General features: G+C 37.3%; 1 protein-coding gene across 4 annotated transcripts in view; it reads right to left on the bottom strand.

Moving 5' to 3' along the window:
* SPOCK3 (SPARC (osteonectin), cwcv and kazal like domains proteoglycan 3) overlaps positions 1 to 14,506 on the bottom strand; it is a 304,660-nt gene extending 290,154 nt beyond the window's left edge. Inside the window, exons 1-2 of one of the 4 annotated variants that reach the window (XM_016121111.2) lie at positions 14,355 to 14,506; positions 13,591 to 13,779 (exon numbers count right to left, since the gene is read on the bottom strand). In XM_016121111.2, coding sequence (XP_015976597.1) covers positions 13,591 to 13,779 — 189 coding nt within the window. In that variant the 5' untranslated portion in view covers positions 14,355 to 14,506. Of the gene's footprint in view, positions 1 to 13,294; positions 13,433 to 13,590; positions 13,780 to 14,097; positions 14,231 to 14,354 lie in introns of those variants that run through there. The other 3 variants (XM_016121110.2, XM_016121113.2, XM_016121114.2) reach the window with 3 other exon arrangements.
* Positions 14,507 to 15,616: the final 1,110 nt, after the last annotated feature.

Below are 15,616 nucleotides of genomic sequence, written 5' to 3'. Positions count from 1 at the left end.
TGGCAAGCTTCCTCTAGTACTTTCCCAAATCCACATGTCACAGCAAACAGCACATGTAAATAAAGGGGCACTCATTCTGAGAATAAACACAAGACTTCTGGCCGCGAAGGCCAGGTGGCTTTCAGCTACGCAGAGCAAACAAAGCAGTTCTGAAATTAGATTTCCAGATCTCATTTACTGACCTATAAACTGCTGTGGTTCCCAGTGATATCCAAAACGTGATGCATGACACACATTCAAAATAAAATTTTTTCAAAGACTTCTTATTCTCCAAAAATGATGTGAAATGTCTTCTCCTATCTTTACTATGAATTTGCTATCTGAATTAAACATGACATTCCCCACTGGCAATTTTACCATGTTTTTAAATTTTTTACTTTGGAAAATTTAAAAACAACAGAAAACTCTCAATTCTAAAATGATTTTAAATTACAATAACATTACCAAGCAAAGTTAGCATGTTTAATCAACAAGACACTCTGAGGATAATGTGCTAAATGTGTTGATCTACATAAAAACATTACTTTGCCTAGGGTTACTTTCAAATTTCACAGTTTCTGTAAAAAGCATTTCCTCAGTTACCGGCATGGAGTTTGCCTAAATTCGCAGAGTTTAGTGTCAGTAAATACAATAGTTTTTTAAAACTGTAAAGTGTATAATGTCTCAACTCAAAGAGATTATATTTCATATCACAGAAAATTTTGTCAGGTAATTCGAGTCTAATGCTTGTTGATAGGATGTTCTAGAAAAGTTTTGCCTCAGGGAATGTTCATTTTAGATGAATCTGACTGCCTCAGGGACATTTAGAGAGAATATCGGATGTCGCCAAGGGCACCTTAGACAGCCTCACTGGAAGACTAGGAGGCTGCCTATAATTTCATACTATACTGTATGCCACGAAAACCTATAAATATTCTCCTGATATTCTAAAACTGATTCTTCAGCAGATGCTAATGCCATGTGCCAGGGCAATTAGCAAGCTCATATTTCAGACTATCCTGCCTAGAGTACCCTATGTAAATATTTTGAAAGTCACAAAGTAGGCTGGTGACAGAAAGGTAAAAGTGAGCTGTGTTTAAGAGGCTATCGAATTACTATTTTTAGAACCTATATCTAGTAAGCATTTTTACTATATTCAGGAAGATAATGCTTTGTAATATTTTATGTTTTGGAGACACAATTAGATTAAGTTATTGTAATTTTTGGTCCCTCTCCTCTCATTCCTGCTAAATGGGCTTTTCCTTCTGCTAAGAATGAAAAGCCCACAGAATTATCTGAAATACTCAAAATGTCCCAAAATCAACCATATAAATTTACTGAATTTTTTTTATCAGAGAATATTTCAAATAACCATTTAGTTTAATATGAATACTTAATATGAAATTTAGCATCAAATAAATTCAGTATTACTTAACTTCAGTAAGTACAAAATATAAAAATCACTGAATTTTCATTCACGCCATACTTTCTTCGGTATGGCAGCTAATTTTGCTCTTTTGCTACAAAACTCTAAAAATAGAGAATCCATGTTCAAGGAAATAGTTCATACTTCATAACTTCAGTGAAATTCTAGATGGAAATGTCTCCAAAATATCAGTAGGCAACAAAGTTATTTTAAAAGCTGGATATATTCTAACATATATGATGCAATTTTGTTTTCGTTTTTTAAAGTAAACCACACTACCTCAATCTTTGAAATTTAACAAAGAAAACATAGAAAAACAAGCGATTTACTATGGACAGAAATTGGTAGGCAGTCTCAGAACCCACTCAATGCTGATGACACTTGTAATATATTTGTAGGTGTCGATCATATATAATAATAATTTGTGAGTTCCTAGTCTTAAATTGTAAGAATTAGTCACTCTTCCTTCTCCACTCTGATCTACTCTGACAGTAAATACACAACTGTAGTGGATGAAAATTAGGTACACCGATGCCTCCCGCTCTCCAAAGATTTTGTAGTTGTACTTATATGCCAAACAACAGCTATTGTAAGAACATATGAGTATTCTTTTTAACAACCAGTCCAGCCCACCTAAGATATTCAGAATTGCATTGTAATATCAAAAAAATTCACTCGTAAAAATGTCAGTAATGTGCAATCTCATATGTAGTATGCATATAGGGATAATCGTTATTCTTTGAATAATGTGCTAGGCAACTACCTACCTGCTTTTCATTCACTAATGTTACTTACTCAAAGACTAATGAAGGACAAGCGATTAAAAGTCTTCTATTGTAGCTTCAACATAAAGTAATCAAATTATATTAAAATAATTTTAATTTTGTATGAAACATCCTCTCAATTAAATGTAACAAAAATTCAAAGTCCTTATCAATTGATTGGTATGGTAGAAAAGAAAATACAGTTATTGTGACCATTTAAAAGAACCAAATATAACATTTCAAAAGATAAAAAAAACCAATGAGTTGCTTGTAATGATTCCTTTAAAGTGGTTAAATGTTAAAAAAATAAGAAAATAAATAAATAAGTAAACATGATTTTTAGAGCTAGACAGAATAGATTCAAATCTCACTAATTCTGAGCAGGTTAATTAGGCTCATTGAAACTAAGCTTGCCTATTTTCAAAAGTAGATTAATAACGTCTACTTTTTAGATTAAAAATGAGCAAAGGACATGAATAGACGTGTCTCCAGAGATGATGTACAAATGGCCAACCAACATTACGAAAAGATGCTCAACACCACTAGTTATAAGAGAAATACAAATCAAAAACATGAGATATTACCTCAAGACCATTAGGATGGCTACTATCAAAAAAAAAAAAATGGAAAATAAGAAGTGTTGACAAGGACATGGAGAAGTTGGAACCCTTGTGCACTATTGGGGGAATATAAAATGGTGTAGCCATTATGAACAGCAGTATGAAGTTGCCTTAAAAAGTTTAAATAGAATTATCATATGATCCAGTAATACCAGTTCACAGTATGTATCTAAATAATTGAAAACAGATCTTGAAGAGCTATTTGGACATCCATGTCCATAGCAGCCTCTTTTATAATAGCCAAGAGGTGGAAGTAATCCAACTGCCCATTAATGGATGAATGGAGAAACGAATGCGGTATAAACACACAGTGAAATATTATTCAGCCTTAAAGAGGACGGAAATCCTGCCATTTTTAACATGGATGAACCTGGAGGGCATTATGCTACGTGGAAAAAAAAAAGTCAGTCACCACAAGTCAAAAGCTTTCTTAGATACCTAAAGTAATCAAATTAGTAGAATCAGAAAGTAAAATGGTGGTTGCCAGAGAATAGTAAAAAGGAGAAAGGGGAGTTGTTTAATGGGTACAGAGTTTCAGTTTTGCAAGATGAAAAAGTTCTAGAGATTGATTATACAACAAGTGGTTACGTTTAATACAACTGAACTGTGCTTAAAAGTGGATACTGTAATAAATGTTATATGTTTTTTACAATCAAAAATAAAATATTGTTAAAATATTATACTAAATGGGATAAAATGCTTTAAGTGCCTGACATATAACAGACACCCCAAAATTGTGTGTATAGACCAAGAAGTATTATACTGCAGGGTGTAAGGACAAGATTGTGGAGCCAAAATACCAGTACTAGAGAGATACCTGACTGATATTTACTAACTGTCTGACTTGGACCTCAGTTTCTTCACCTATGTAATGAGATAATAATTGTGCCTTCCTTACAGGGATGTTACTAATACATAAAAATTGTAATATTGCTGGCATGTAATAAGCTCTATAAAATTGCTTATTATTATTATCAATATCTAGACAAGAGTCTGTCATTATTTAGTATATTTTTATAATTTATTTTATATTTGATATTCTGAATGAGTACATTTTTAGCCATCAGTCCAACTATGAGTAGCCTATTCATATAAAATATAGAAATTTCAGCCATTTTAGTTATTTTAAAAGTCATTTGTTTAGAGTAACAGCTATTAATTAAATTAAAATAATCAAATTATTTCTATCTATGGTGCATAATAAAGTTACATTTACTTCTATAAATTTGAGCCTAGTTTCCCTGCCGTCGATTTTTCCATTTATATTATATTTGATATTTTTGTGATTATATATATATATTACATAATTAGAGTTTTTTATTTCAACATAATTGGCAGACGGTTAGAGTTTTCAGAGAATAAAATAGAGAAATAAGAGGATCACCATTATAAAAAATAATCTAGCAAACTTCAAAAAGTTTATTTGCCCTTCTGTGTTCAAAAAATATGAAGACAGATTATCTAATTGACAAAATATTGAAACAATCATCTGAAAATAGGCACATGGCATACACTTAATCCCTAAGTAATAGTAAATAGCATAAAAGAAAGCTATGGGGGGTAGAAACAAAAATTCGTATATTTGCCACTTGTTAGGTACTGAGGTGTAGAAAGCATATATACACTAAATTTAAATTCTCTTTCTAATTTATATCAGTAGTAAACCAAACTATCAGATGATAAAATCTAACAAAAAAATAAAACCACAGATTGCTGCAACAGCAAGTTACTTAAAAATTTCTTTTCCACATAGTTAAATAACATAATTTTAAAAATCAATATTGTTTCTAATGAAACAGCCACGAAAACAGATTACTGAATTTTCTTCAATTATCTCTATTTTATAATAAGAGTGATGATAATGATTAAAAATATCCAAAGCACACGAACTACCTATAAAAAAGGAAATAGTCTATCTCACTCAAATTCTCAAAATCATTTTTTTTAAATGTGATTACTTTTAAAACCATTAAATGAACTAATGAAGTATCATGGCTATTTCTGAAGGACAGAATAAAAATTTGGATTAGGCCATTATCCCTAGATTCTGAATAGAAAAATCTGCTATCAACATTCAGAAGTGGTAGACATTTCTGGATGAGGCCATTATTTTCTTGATAAAGGAAGCAGCTTTAGAGTAGACTATGGAAAGCCAGGTGACTTCCAGTGGAAGGATATTAGGAAAAGCAACAATCCTTTGGAAGAAATACATGACTACAATGACAAAATGGTTTTATAAAGACTTTTTACCTACCTTTCAACCTTGTATATTTGAACACTATAGTATTATTACTATTATTAACTTAATTATAAGATATTCTAATATAAGCGTGAATAAAATTTTAAGCAAAAATTATATAATCACTATTTGTAAAATAATTGTGCCATAAATATATGTATGGAAAAAGAATGAACAAATACTAAAGTTTTCATTTCACAAGTATGAAGTATTAAGAAGGCGAGAGTCACGGATCTCTTTTAAAAAACCTGATGGACAAATAGTACAATTCACCATCTTTGCTTATGATCCAGGCAGGAGCTCAGCCATCGGAGCCGTCAGCCACCTCTGATGTCAAGAAAAAAGACTGAAAGCCTTAACCCTCTATGGCACCTCTGGAAAATCGGACCTGGTGCAGTTTCTATCTTATAAACTGTCCCAGAGATAAGTAAGTTCTCTATTAGCCTCATCCATAAGTTCTTAGAAACTGACATTAAGAGAAATAACAGAAACATATCGACCAATGTTACCATAAGCTAACTGATATAAACAAGAGTTAAGTTCTTACAGCGTATTTCTGGTCAGAAAAACATCACCAAATTTCTCAAGACCCAAAACACTTCTAGTATTAAACACTGAAATAAAAGTGAGCTATACATACATTTAAGAATAATAAAAACCAGTAAGATCATTATTTGCCAACTCTTTGATTCCTGTTCAGGACCGGAGGTGGTCTGAGCCTCTCTCCCTATATCTTAAGGCACAAGGCAGGACCCCATCCTGGACAGATGCCCTTCCACGCAGGGCGCACTCACACCACCACTCACTCAGACTGGAACGATTTAAATAGACATGTCAATCACCTAACGTGCACATCTTTACGATGTGGGAGGAAGCCAGAATCCCTAGAGAAAATTCACATAGACATGGGGAGAACGTGCAAACCCTACATGAACTGTGGCTCCAGGCCGAGAATTGATTTTTTTCCCCTCATCAACGTTATAACAAAATGATGTTGAATGAAATGATGTTATTTAACGACTATTGCTAAAAAAAAAAAAAAAAAAAAAAAAATTTGTTTTATTTGCTTCCAGGACTGAGAGCTACATGAATCCAGCAATGGCATCCTTTTTTAAAATTTATTTCAGGGAAAGCTACTTTATGTTAATGGTAGGTACTTGCCTTTTTCTGCATCATAGAAAACACAGCCTTTGCTACAGAGAGTATTCTGTCCTTCAATTAAGGAGAATAACATGGAAATTCTAATTCCTTTCCACTAATCACCATTATCTACCTCACATAGGGCACTCTGGACCTATGACCAAAGATAACTAGAAAAGACAATGCTAAACAATTTCACTAGACAATAGAACTAGTCATCAGGTACAGATGCTCCTTCAAATCCTACGTGGAGGCTCTGCTTTGGTTCTCACCTGCAGCTTTTCCTCTTAGACAGGAGCACAGCACTATTTGACCTCAATCTTAGGGACCAGATGCTCCAGTTCTACCATTCATAGGGGATAAAGAATATGGAATTAGGAAGAAGAAGAGATTGAAGGCAAGGCAAACAATTAACAGGGAATGATAAAAATTTCTATCACTGGGTAAAGAGGATATTTTCAAGAGATAGTCAGATGTTGAAACAGATACATTACCAGTATTTTCCTCCCAGTACCATCTTCGCTTTCTCCTTTCTTTCCTTCCTTCCTTCCTTCCTTCCTTTCTTTTTTTTTCTTTTAGTGTCGATCCTTTCCATTAGGGATGACATTTCCCAACTTCCTTTGTAGCTAGCAATGGCCACGTCACTAAGTGTAGGCCTTCGGAATACACATAGAAGTTATGTACAACTCTCAGGTCACTTCTGGAGTAAGCTACGTCTCCTAGACTTTCTCTTAAATCCTTCCGGTTCAATAGGAAACGACAATTTATAAAGAACCCTGAGAGGTTAATGCTGAAAGTCGAGGCCTAGACAGCCCACTTCCTGATGGTTACATGGTTGAGAAATAAAATTCTATCTTAATTCAGGCACTCGGATTGCAGAAACTAATTGCAATAACTGCAGGAACTTGATCTGTCTCTAACTAATAAATTGGCAATTGTAAGTGAAGCAGAAGCAAATAAATAAATCTGGTCTGTGACACATCTGGATTCATCCACATAGCCTTTCGTTGCAGTGAAGCAGTTGAAGAAGACAGGAAAGATACTGGCCTTTGATATTACCTAGTAGGCAGCAAAAAGCATTTAAAGACTTCAGAGCATAGAAATGATGGGGTCAAAGGGAAGCCATAGAAAAAGAACTGGACGAACTGGCCGAGGGAGCACCGAGATACATACCATTACCATCTACTGTTACCACTCTAAAAATGAATGCGACGCTTTTGGCGAAGCATTTCCATTGACATGCATTTGGGAACTTACGAACTAAGTCAATTTAGTACTTGAAATCTTATATTTTACATAAGTTAAATTTTCATTCAAATTATAAAACTGCACTACAGGTGGTCAGAAATAGAAATGGTCAATAAAAAGCAATAGAGTTCTAAAGGCCGTTAGTTAAGGACCGTTCAGTTGACAATGTATATTTAATACAATGTTCCTTCACTTAGTAGATATTTATTTTTCTAATGCTAGCACTGACCCAGTCACTATACTAATGCCAGGTGAACTGTAGGATTTTGAGGGGAAGAGACTACATTGTAGAGCTGTGCAGAGTTCAGAATCTAATAGGGTAGCAAAATCTGTAAACTGGAAGTAGAAAATATAAAAGGGATTTCCTAAATGGGAAAAATGCAGGTAAGTACTGCAGGAGCTCATAGGAGATAGACAGTATGTGCAGACGATTCACAGATCGGCCTTTAAAAATACATACATAAAATAATTCTGGCCCAGATCATGAAATCTAGAGTTGTATAAGAACATAAAATGTTCCTGAGTCAGAGTCATGAGATCTAAATGCAGTCTCATTGTAGTCTTATTATAAGAGTAGGAAAATAAATGTTTTTATAGCAGTACAGGATGTTCTTTAAGTCCATCAAGCTAAAAAGTTTAGGCATGTAATCTCAAACAAGCTGACTTCCCACAAGACCAGGAAGGCACACACAGTGACCACACATATAACAGCAAATGAGATTGTGTTCTGAATTTTTGAGATGCAATATTATATGTGCTAATAATATTAATATTAGCATATAAAATAATATCTATAATACAATAATATACAATCATTTTGGATTTCCAATTATCTCATCTGTTTTCTGTTTGAAGACGCACATGTATACACACATAAAGTATGTATACTTGTACAGTTATGTATAGAGGTATACAGACATACCTATAAACATATACAATATACAGACAGATGCACATACACAGAGTAATTTATTTATCTATCCACTTAATTACATTTTCCTAATAATTCACTAGAAGTTATGAGAGCTGGAGAGTTAAAAGTATCATGTACTTCCCTATAAGTTCTATCTGTTAGAATGAACCCACAGCAAATTGACTAAATTTTATACTTAATACAGACTTCCTGCTGGGGTCTGACAATGTGATACCAACTCTACCTAAGAGTCCCTCTCCAGAAACTAGCAGATCAGTGGGCATTCTCCGACCTGCCTTCCTCATATGACATCTGACTTGACAAAACCAGTCTTAACCCCTGACTGGTGAGGGTGATAGTGGTGATGGAGGTAGGTGGTGTGGTTAAGAAATAGGGATATGGAAGTTGTACCACACCATTGCTTAACTAGGACCCAGATGGCAAGGCTAGGGTTCAGGACATTGCATGGGGCCAGGTAGCCCATGACTGCTGCAGTAACTCATTGGCCCCAGAGTCTTCAAAGACCACCTAACGCTGTCTCCAGCAGTCAATGGCCTCTCTTTACTATACCCCTGCATGACTTAAGCAATATGAGTAACAATCTAATATCAAGACCCTTGCATGCTATAGTCTTTACCAGCTCTGATCTGGAAATATGTACACTGTATACAAAAGTTTTCGTGAATTTTTAAATACAATATGGCCCACAGTCATCAAAAGAGAGAGAGAAACACTCCTCATGAAAATGCAACAAATCAACTATGAAGAATTCCCACGGGGATCTCGTGTTCTCAACTATGACAAAATACAGGTAACAGTTACCACAGTAAAAAATTTTGTTTCGTAGTGAGAAACACTGAAAATGTGTTTTTCATCACAACTGGTTATCCATCATTGAGAAAGTGCTCTGATCACAGAGAATAGTAGTTTCCTTTGTTCTCCAAATTATTAATAATTCTTTCATTTACCTTTGGTACATATTGTTAAACAATAAAGTAGTAAAACTTTCTTGCCTGCTATTAATGTATCACAAAGGTTATCGTTTGTGTGTGTAAATATACTGTAAACATGAAATCATTGCGCTGTATACCTTAAATATACACAATTTTATTTATCAATTATATCTCGATAGGAAATTTAATTTTGAAAAAAAAAGAAAATGTATCACAAAGGAGGGAGCCCTCTGTGCTAACAGTACGCTGGCTATTCAAGAAGCACAACCGGGGTGCATCGTAAATCTCAGGAAAGTACTGAGAGAGTATTCTTTAAAGATTCTCACTGTTGGAATTTTGATGCCATTTAAAGAAATAGTGTGAGTAGGCCTAGAAACCAATTGTTTTATTTACTTACTGAGAGCACTAAAAGTTGATAGACTCCCAGGGGCTTTAATTCCTCTGCAGCCACTAAGTGCCAGGAAATATCCCTCCCCATCGGCCATTATCTCAAATAATCTGTGCACTCTTGAACCTCAACTCAGATGAAAAAAGGAAATAAAGAAGTTAAGAAAAACTTACATACTGTTCCATATATCCAAATCAGGCATTTTTTTTTTAAAGTCAATGTATAATTTAAGTGCCTCTGAGACACTTCAACCTACATTTTACATTTTCATATTTTACATGTCCTTTAACATATATTCGGATTGAATTTTTAAAGTTAAATTGTAAACCTGACTATATCTTTCAAAACATCAAAAGAGTATCAAAAATCACTAAAGGCAGGGGTCCCCAACCCCCGGGGCCATGGACAGATACCAATCCGTGACCTGTTCAGAACAGGGTCACCCAGCAGGCAGGAGGTAAGTGGCCTGTAAGCCCAAGAAACTTCATCTGTATCCGCAGCTACTCCCCAGGGCTAGCTAGCATCACAGCCTCAGCTCCACCTCAGATCATCAGGCATTAGATTCTCATAGGAGCACCGGTCCCTAGTGCCGAAAGGGTTAGGGACTGCTGATTTAAACGACAAATGTAAACTTGACGGTAAGTTTTGCAACACAAATGGTAATCATTAAAAATGATACTCAAAATGATCCCCAGGTTTTTCGTTCCTTTGTTTTATTTTAAAAACACGTAATAATACCCCAAATGTAACATGATGGTTCTAGTTACTATACTTATTTTTAAATGTATTAACTTCACTATATTTTTATATTAAATTTCTATTGTTCCTAAAACATAGGGATTAAAATCTCTTCAGGTATTTGTATACTAATAACCAAATGTATTAATCATTTTCAAAAGGATAAAAATTTTCTATATCTATATAATGACATTTCGTAGACTTTAAAGGGCAACAAAACTTAATTCAAAGAGCATTGCTAGTATAAAGTGGTCAAAATTATTTGGAAGGTTCTTCTATTTTAATACATACTTGCCGTAGCTGGCTTTCAGGTTTATTATTGCTCTGTTTTTTATACTCAGGAAATTGAGAAAATGAGTCATCAGTGACAGGGCTTCTTACATTCATATACTCTCAGGTGACACTTCTTATCCATGCTCCTTATTCCTACAGTTTGATCATTTGTAAGCTATATTTATATGCTTATATTGCATATAACATGTATAGAGTACATATGTTAAAAAACCATTCAATTAAATATGACGATGAATTTTATTATCAGGCATTATTCCCAATAGTTTTCAAACATAATTCAAGAGGAGATATAGTTCACACTCTTATCAAGGAGCTACTTATAAAATAATATCAACTATAAAACAGTCACATGAAGAAAGGTAAAAATTAAGTCTAGTGTCAATTATGCTAAATCATCCAAAGTTTTTTTCTAAATGAAATTAATTGCATTTTTATGGGACAAAAGCACTAAATCTAAATGTCAGTTAACGTGTTTCTATAAGAAAAGCTTCAAGTTTCCTTTTTCTTTGCCTTTATATAAACTGAGTATGCAAATCCATTACTTAAGATATCAAGGCCAATGCAGAAGATTTAAAGGTAGATTTATGCAGGACGGATTTATTTCAGGAAATGCCTCATAACCATAGGCTTCCAAATGAAAATGAACTAAAAAAATAAAAAACAACATCCTGGAAGATACATAAAAATATTAAGCTAATGTTTCCCAAAAAGGGGCATGAAAATATGTAAATTAGCAGTGGATTGGAAGGTCTGAATAAGTATTGAGTATTTTGCATTCTGTGTTGAGAAGTCACACTGTCAGCATACATTATATCATGTTAATAACAAGCAACAGGTAGTTAAAGGGAGGGAAAGACAGGATTTATCTTCTCTACGCCCTCCGGAAGTCATCCTTACAAAAATGTAATTGTCTTACTAAATGGTTATGTAAAACCTCAAATAAGGTTTTCAACTAAATCATTGTTATATTTTCATATATTGCATATATATATCAAAACAGGTATTTACTAAAAATATTTCGGTAAATCCTTTACTTAAATTTAACATATAATTCTGATGGATTTTCCCCCAGAGATCACATAAGAATAACTGAAAATATTATAGCAATAAATACTCTAGAAGCTGGCTGAATAAATCCTACAATGTTTCTTTTAGGCAAGTAAGCTTGCCTACGTAGTTTAAATCGAACACATTTCCAAACTTCCCAAGCTCTTAATAATTCCATAAAGTAATATGAATAAAGTCAGAAAGTACTAAGATAGTTAAGATTTAAAATAAAATTTAGAGGCTAAAATTCACTTTTAAGATGTCTTAAAGCAGCCATTAAGAAATGAAACGTCATAATGTGACGCATCGTTTAAATACTGTCAAAATGTTCGATTTTTTTTTTCTTTTAAATGAGGGCATGATAAACAGAAATTCTTGCCCAGGTTGACAAATGGCTCATTCACTTGCCTGCTTTTTTGACTGCATTCAACGCCTAAAACTAATATAAAACAAACGTGTATGGGGGTTTGCTCTTATAAAAGCATTCTTTTAGCAATAAAATGTTTAAGCCTTGTTCATAAAGCATGTAAGCAAAGCTCTCCATTAAGTATTATCATTATCATTTTTCATCCCTCTACCCATGCCTAGTATCAATGAGCTACTTCTAATTTTAAAGTAAAAATCGGGGCTTGTTCAGGAGTCCCTGGCTTGTAAGTTATTTCAATAGAGGGGTGCTGGGAGATGGGGTACAGGAGCCAGGATGAAGATGAGTCTAAGCTTCCATTTGTTTCCCCAAATCGTGATAGAGTGTGAACTGATGAAAAGTTCACTCATAGGCACATAGTGTACTGCAGATGGACTCCACGAGAGATCCTCTCAAATGTCACTCACAGTAAGGGTTGCCAATATGCGTGTGAATCACGTTGGCTTCCTTTCAGGCCTTCTGGGTCCCAGGGGTCGGCTGGGGGCGGTAATCAACCTCCTGTCCGGGATAACTAAGTTACACGCGCGGAGGTGTACCGCGCTCATGACGCTGAGACAGCCCTTTAGGCAGCTTCATTCAGATCAGGGTGAGGGGAAAAAAAATGACTTGCAAATCACAGCCTCCAGGCTCCAAATTAGCTTCCACTCTTAAAACCTGGCTCCACCTTAATAGCCCTTTAGGGAAATCCCCCAGGGGAGCTTACAGTTTAACCGTTTCATCGCTACCACCTGCTGAAGTCCCTGCCACCCGATCCCCTCGCCCCGCAGATTTTACGCCAGGGATTCATTTTGGAATAAAACTCAATCGAATGCACTGTAAACATGTTCTGTATTAAAGTTAATGCCGAAGCACAAATCTGATGAGCAATTTTATGTAATCAAGGAGCAGTTCAACTTCTACCCACTGGTGCCGCCAAACAACCTCCCACCCTCGGAGAGCGGGCATTTATAAATCTTACATCTTCCTACCTCCTCCCTCCAATTCCTTAATGGACCATTAGTAACGGGATCGATCCTACTTACTTTAGGAGCATTACCTCGCAAAAAGCACATCTGCTGTGTTTACTAGAGCCAGAAATACCATTCAAAAGTTGAGAAGGGAAAAGACAGCACTTTGCAAACCTTCGGAGGCCGGGAGGGGAGGTCCACAGTGGGAGAGCGGGGTGCTGGGAGGAAGATGGGGAGCCCGGGGAGACCTGAACTCCTGTGCCGCCGGCCAGGAAACTCTTCCCCTTGCACCAGCCAGGAGGGGGCACCGGAACCGCCAACTTCTCCAGCCGCGGCGCGCAGCCTCGTCTCCTTCGACCCGGCTGCTCGGGAAAGCGAGACCACTGCCCCCCACCCAGCCCCGGCCGCCGCCGCCCCGGCCCCGCAGCGGCGCGCTCGTGGGTCCGCGGATGCGGGCGCGCGGCACTTACGTCTCGGAATTTGTTCCACTGTCCGACTTCCTTGTCATACTGAGAGATCGTGGTGAGCCATTGTTTATCATCCAGAAAATTACCGCCGTCCGACCGCCCCCCGGCCGCAGCCAGCGCCGCGGCGGCCGCGAGAGCCTGACTGCACCAAGCGGCTGCACACACGCACAGTACGGCCGGCACCTTGAGCATCTGGGGAAGGAAATACAACCGAGGGGCGGGGGTTGGGGGGGAGACCGTATCAAACAAGGGGTACGAAGACCGAGGAGACCCTGGAAAACATGCATGAGCAACGACGGAGGCAGATGGAGGAGGAGACGAGCAGAGACAGGGTGTCCCCTCCCTTAGGTTTCGCCCCCCAAACCTGGGCGCTCGCGCACACACACACACACGCACGCACATGCACCCATGCAGACCCGCAGACCCGGGGGAGGAGAAGTGGGGGCATCGGGAAGGAAGCCCCAGCGGCTGCAGCCCGAGTGGGGAAAAGAATGCTTCCCGGCACATCACCTTGCTGTGAGCCCGCTCGGTGCTCGCGGCTCCTGCTGGAAACGCAGCCGGGCTCGGCCGACTCGCTGCCTTCAGGAGCCGCCGCACGCGCCGCCGTCTGGAGCGGTCCAGTCAGCGCCCAGCGCCGGGCGCGCTCCGCGCATCCCCGCCTCCCCCCCGCGCGCGGCTCTCCCGCTTACTCGGGTTGGTTCGCCCCCTCCCTTCCCCAGCTCTTTTTTTTTTTTTCTCTCCCCCTCTCCCACCTCCTCCTGTCCCACCTTCCTCTCTCTGGATGCGAGCTGCAGTTGACTCCGAATGCGCTGCTGGCTGGAGGCAGAGGATGCTGTTGCTCCTCACCTAGGAAGCCTTAGCATCTTTCTAACTCGCCTCTCCGCGCCAGGAGAGGTTCTCATGTTCGCGCGGCAGCCTGATCATCCTCCCCGCTCCCGGATTTATTTAACACAACGTGTGCTGTGCCTCTCCCTTGGCTGCCTCGGCTCTGCACTTCAGAAGCTGGGGTGGTTAGGCCTAGGGAGTGGGATCTCAGGAAAACTTTATGGATCACCAGGAATCCCCTGGACTTTTTGGCTGCCTGCAAACCCCTCGGACTGAGCTCCCGCCCTGAGGCAAAGCCATCTGTAGCGTCTTGGGAGATGTGTTTAATTTCAGGATTTTAAAGTGTGTTTGCGTGAACTTCTGGATTATTACAGAGTACATTGCAAACTTTTATATTAAAGGGTAGAATTTTCTTTCTTTCTTTCTTTTTTTTTTTTTTTTGCAAGAAAGAATCATTGCCAGGTAGGGCATTTGAGTACGCCTAAATCTCCCACTGGACTGTATTTTCCTTTAATAAAAACTCGGTAACTGTATTTTACGTCCTAGGACCTGAATCAAAACTTTAAAAGCCCAATCTATGTCTCCCTACTGCAAAATGGAAGTGAGTTTTGAGGACCTAACACAAATTTTGCCCTCCAGACCTCCATTTATGAAAAAATACTCCGCTCTCTATGACTTCTCGGCATAATATTTTAAATAAACTGGAAGGAAATCAGTAACTGGCCCCTTACAAAGAAAATGTAATGAAGAGTCTCTCCCACAGACTTAGGAAGATTTATGTGAAGTGATTAATATATGTAAATCAAAAGATTTATGGAGGCTAGAAGACTGGGATAAAGTTATGGATCTTTATTTGAATAATTCAAGATTATTTCAGCCCAAACTACATCTCCCAAATCTACGACCTTTGCACATTTCACGTAGCTTCCAAATTTCAAGAGCTATTTGAATGGCAGCAATACTTTCTCATATTTCCTATTTCAATCTCATGTGACACTTGTGTAATGTCTTCGAACAATATTAAAGTAGAAATCAAACACAGCGATTAAGATTGGGTTCTAATTTTTAAATGTAGGATTTTAAAATGAATGTATAATATGTAGAATAAATGAAAGAAAAAAATTCATTTTTTTTTAATTCAGAAAAAGAAAGATATTTTTCTTAATGTCTCTCATTTCCACTCTGGTGAATAATGGTAAAGGGA

This window comes from Rousettus aegyptiacus, unplaced genomic scaffold (assembly GCF_014176215.1).
Source record: "Rousettus aegyptiacus isolate mRouAeg1 unplaced genomic scaffold, mRouAeg1.p scaffold_m13_p_16, whole genome shotgun sequence".
Taxonomy (NCBI): domain Eukaryota; kingdom Metazoa; phylum Chordata; class Mammalia; order Chiroptera; family Pteropodidae; genus Rousettus; species Rousettus aegyptiacus.
This window is presented reverse-complemented; position numbering and strand designations above follow the sequence as displayed.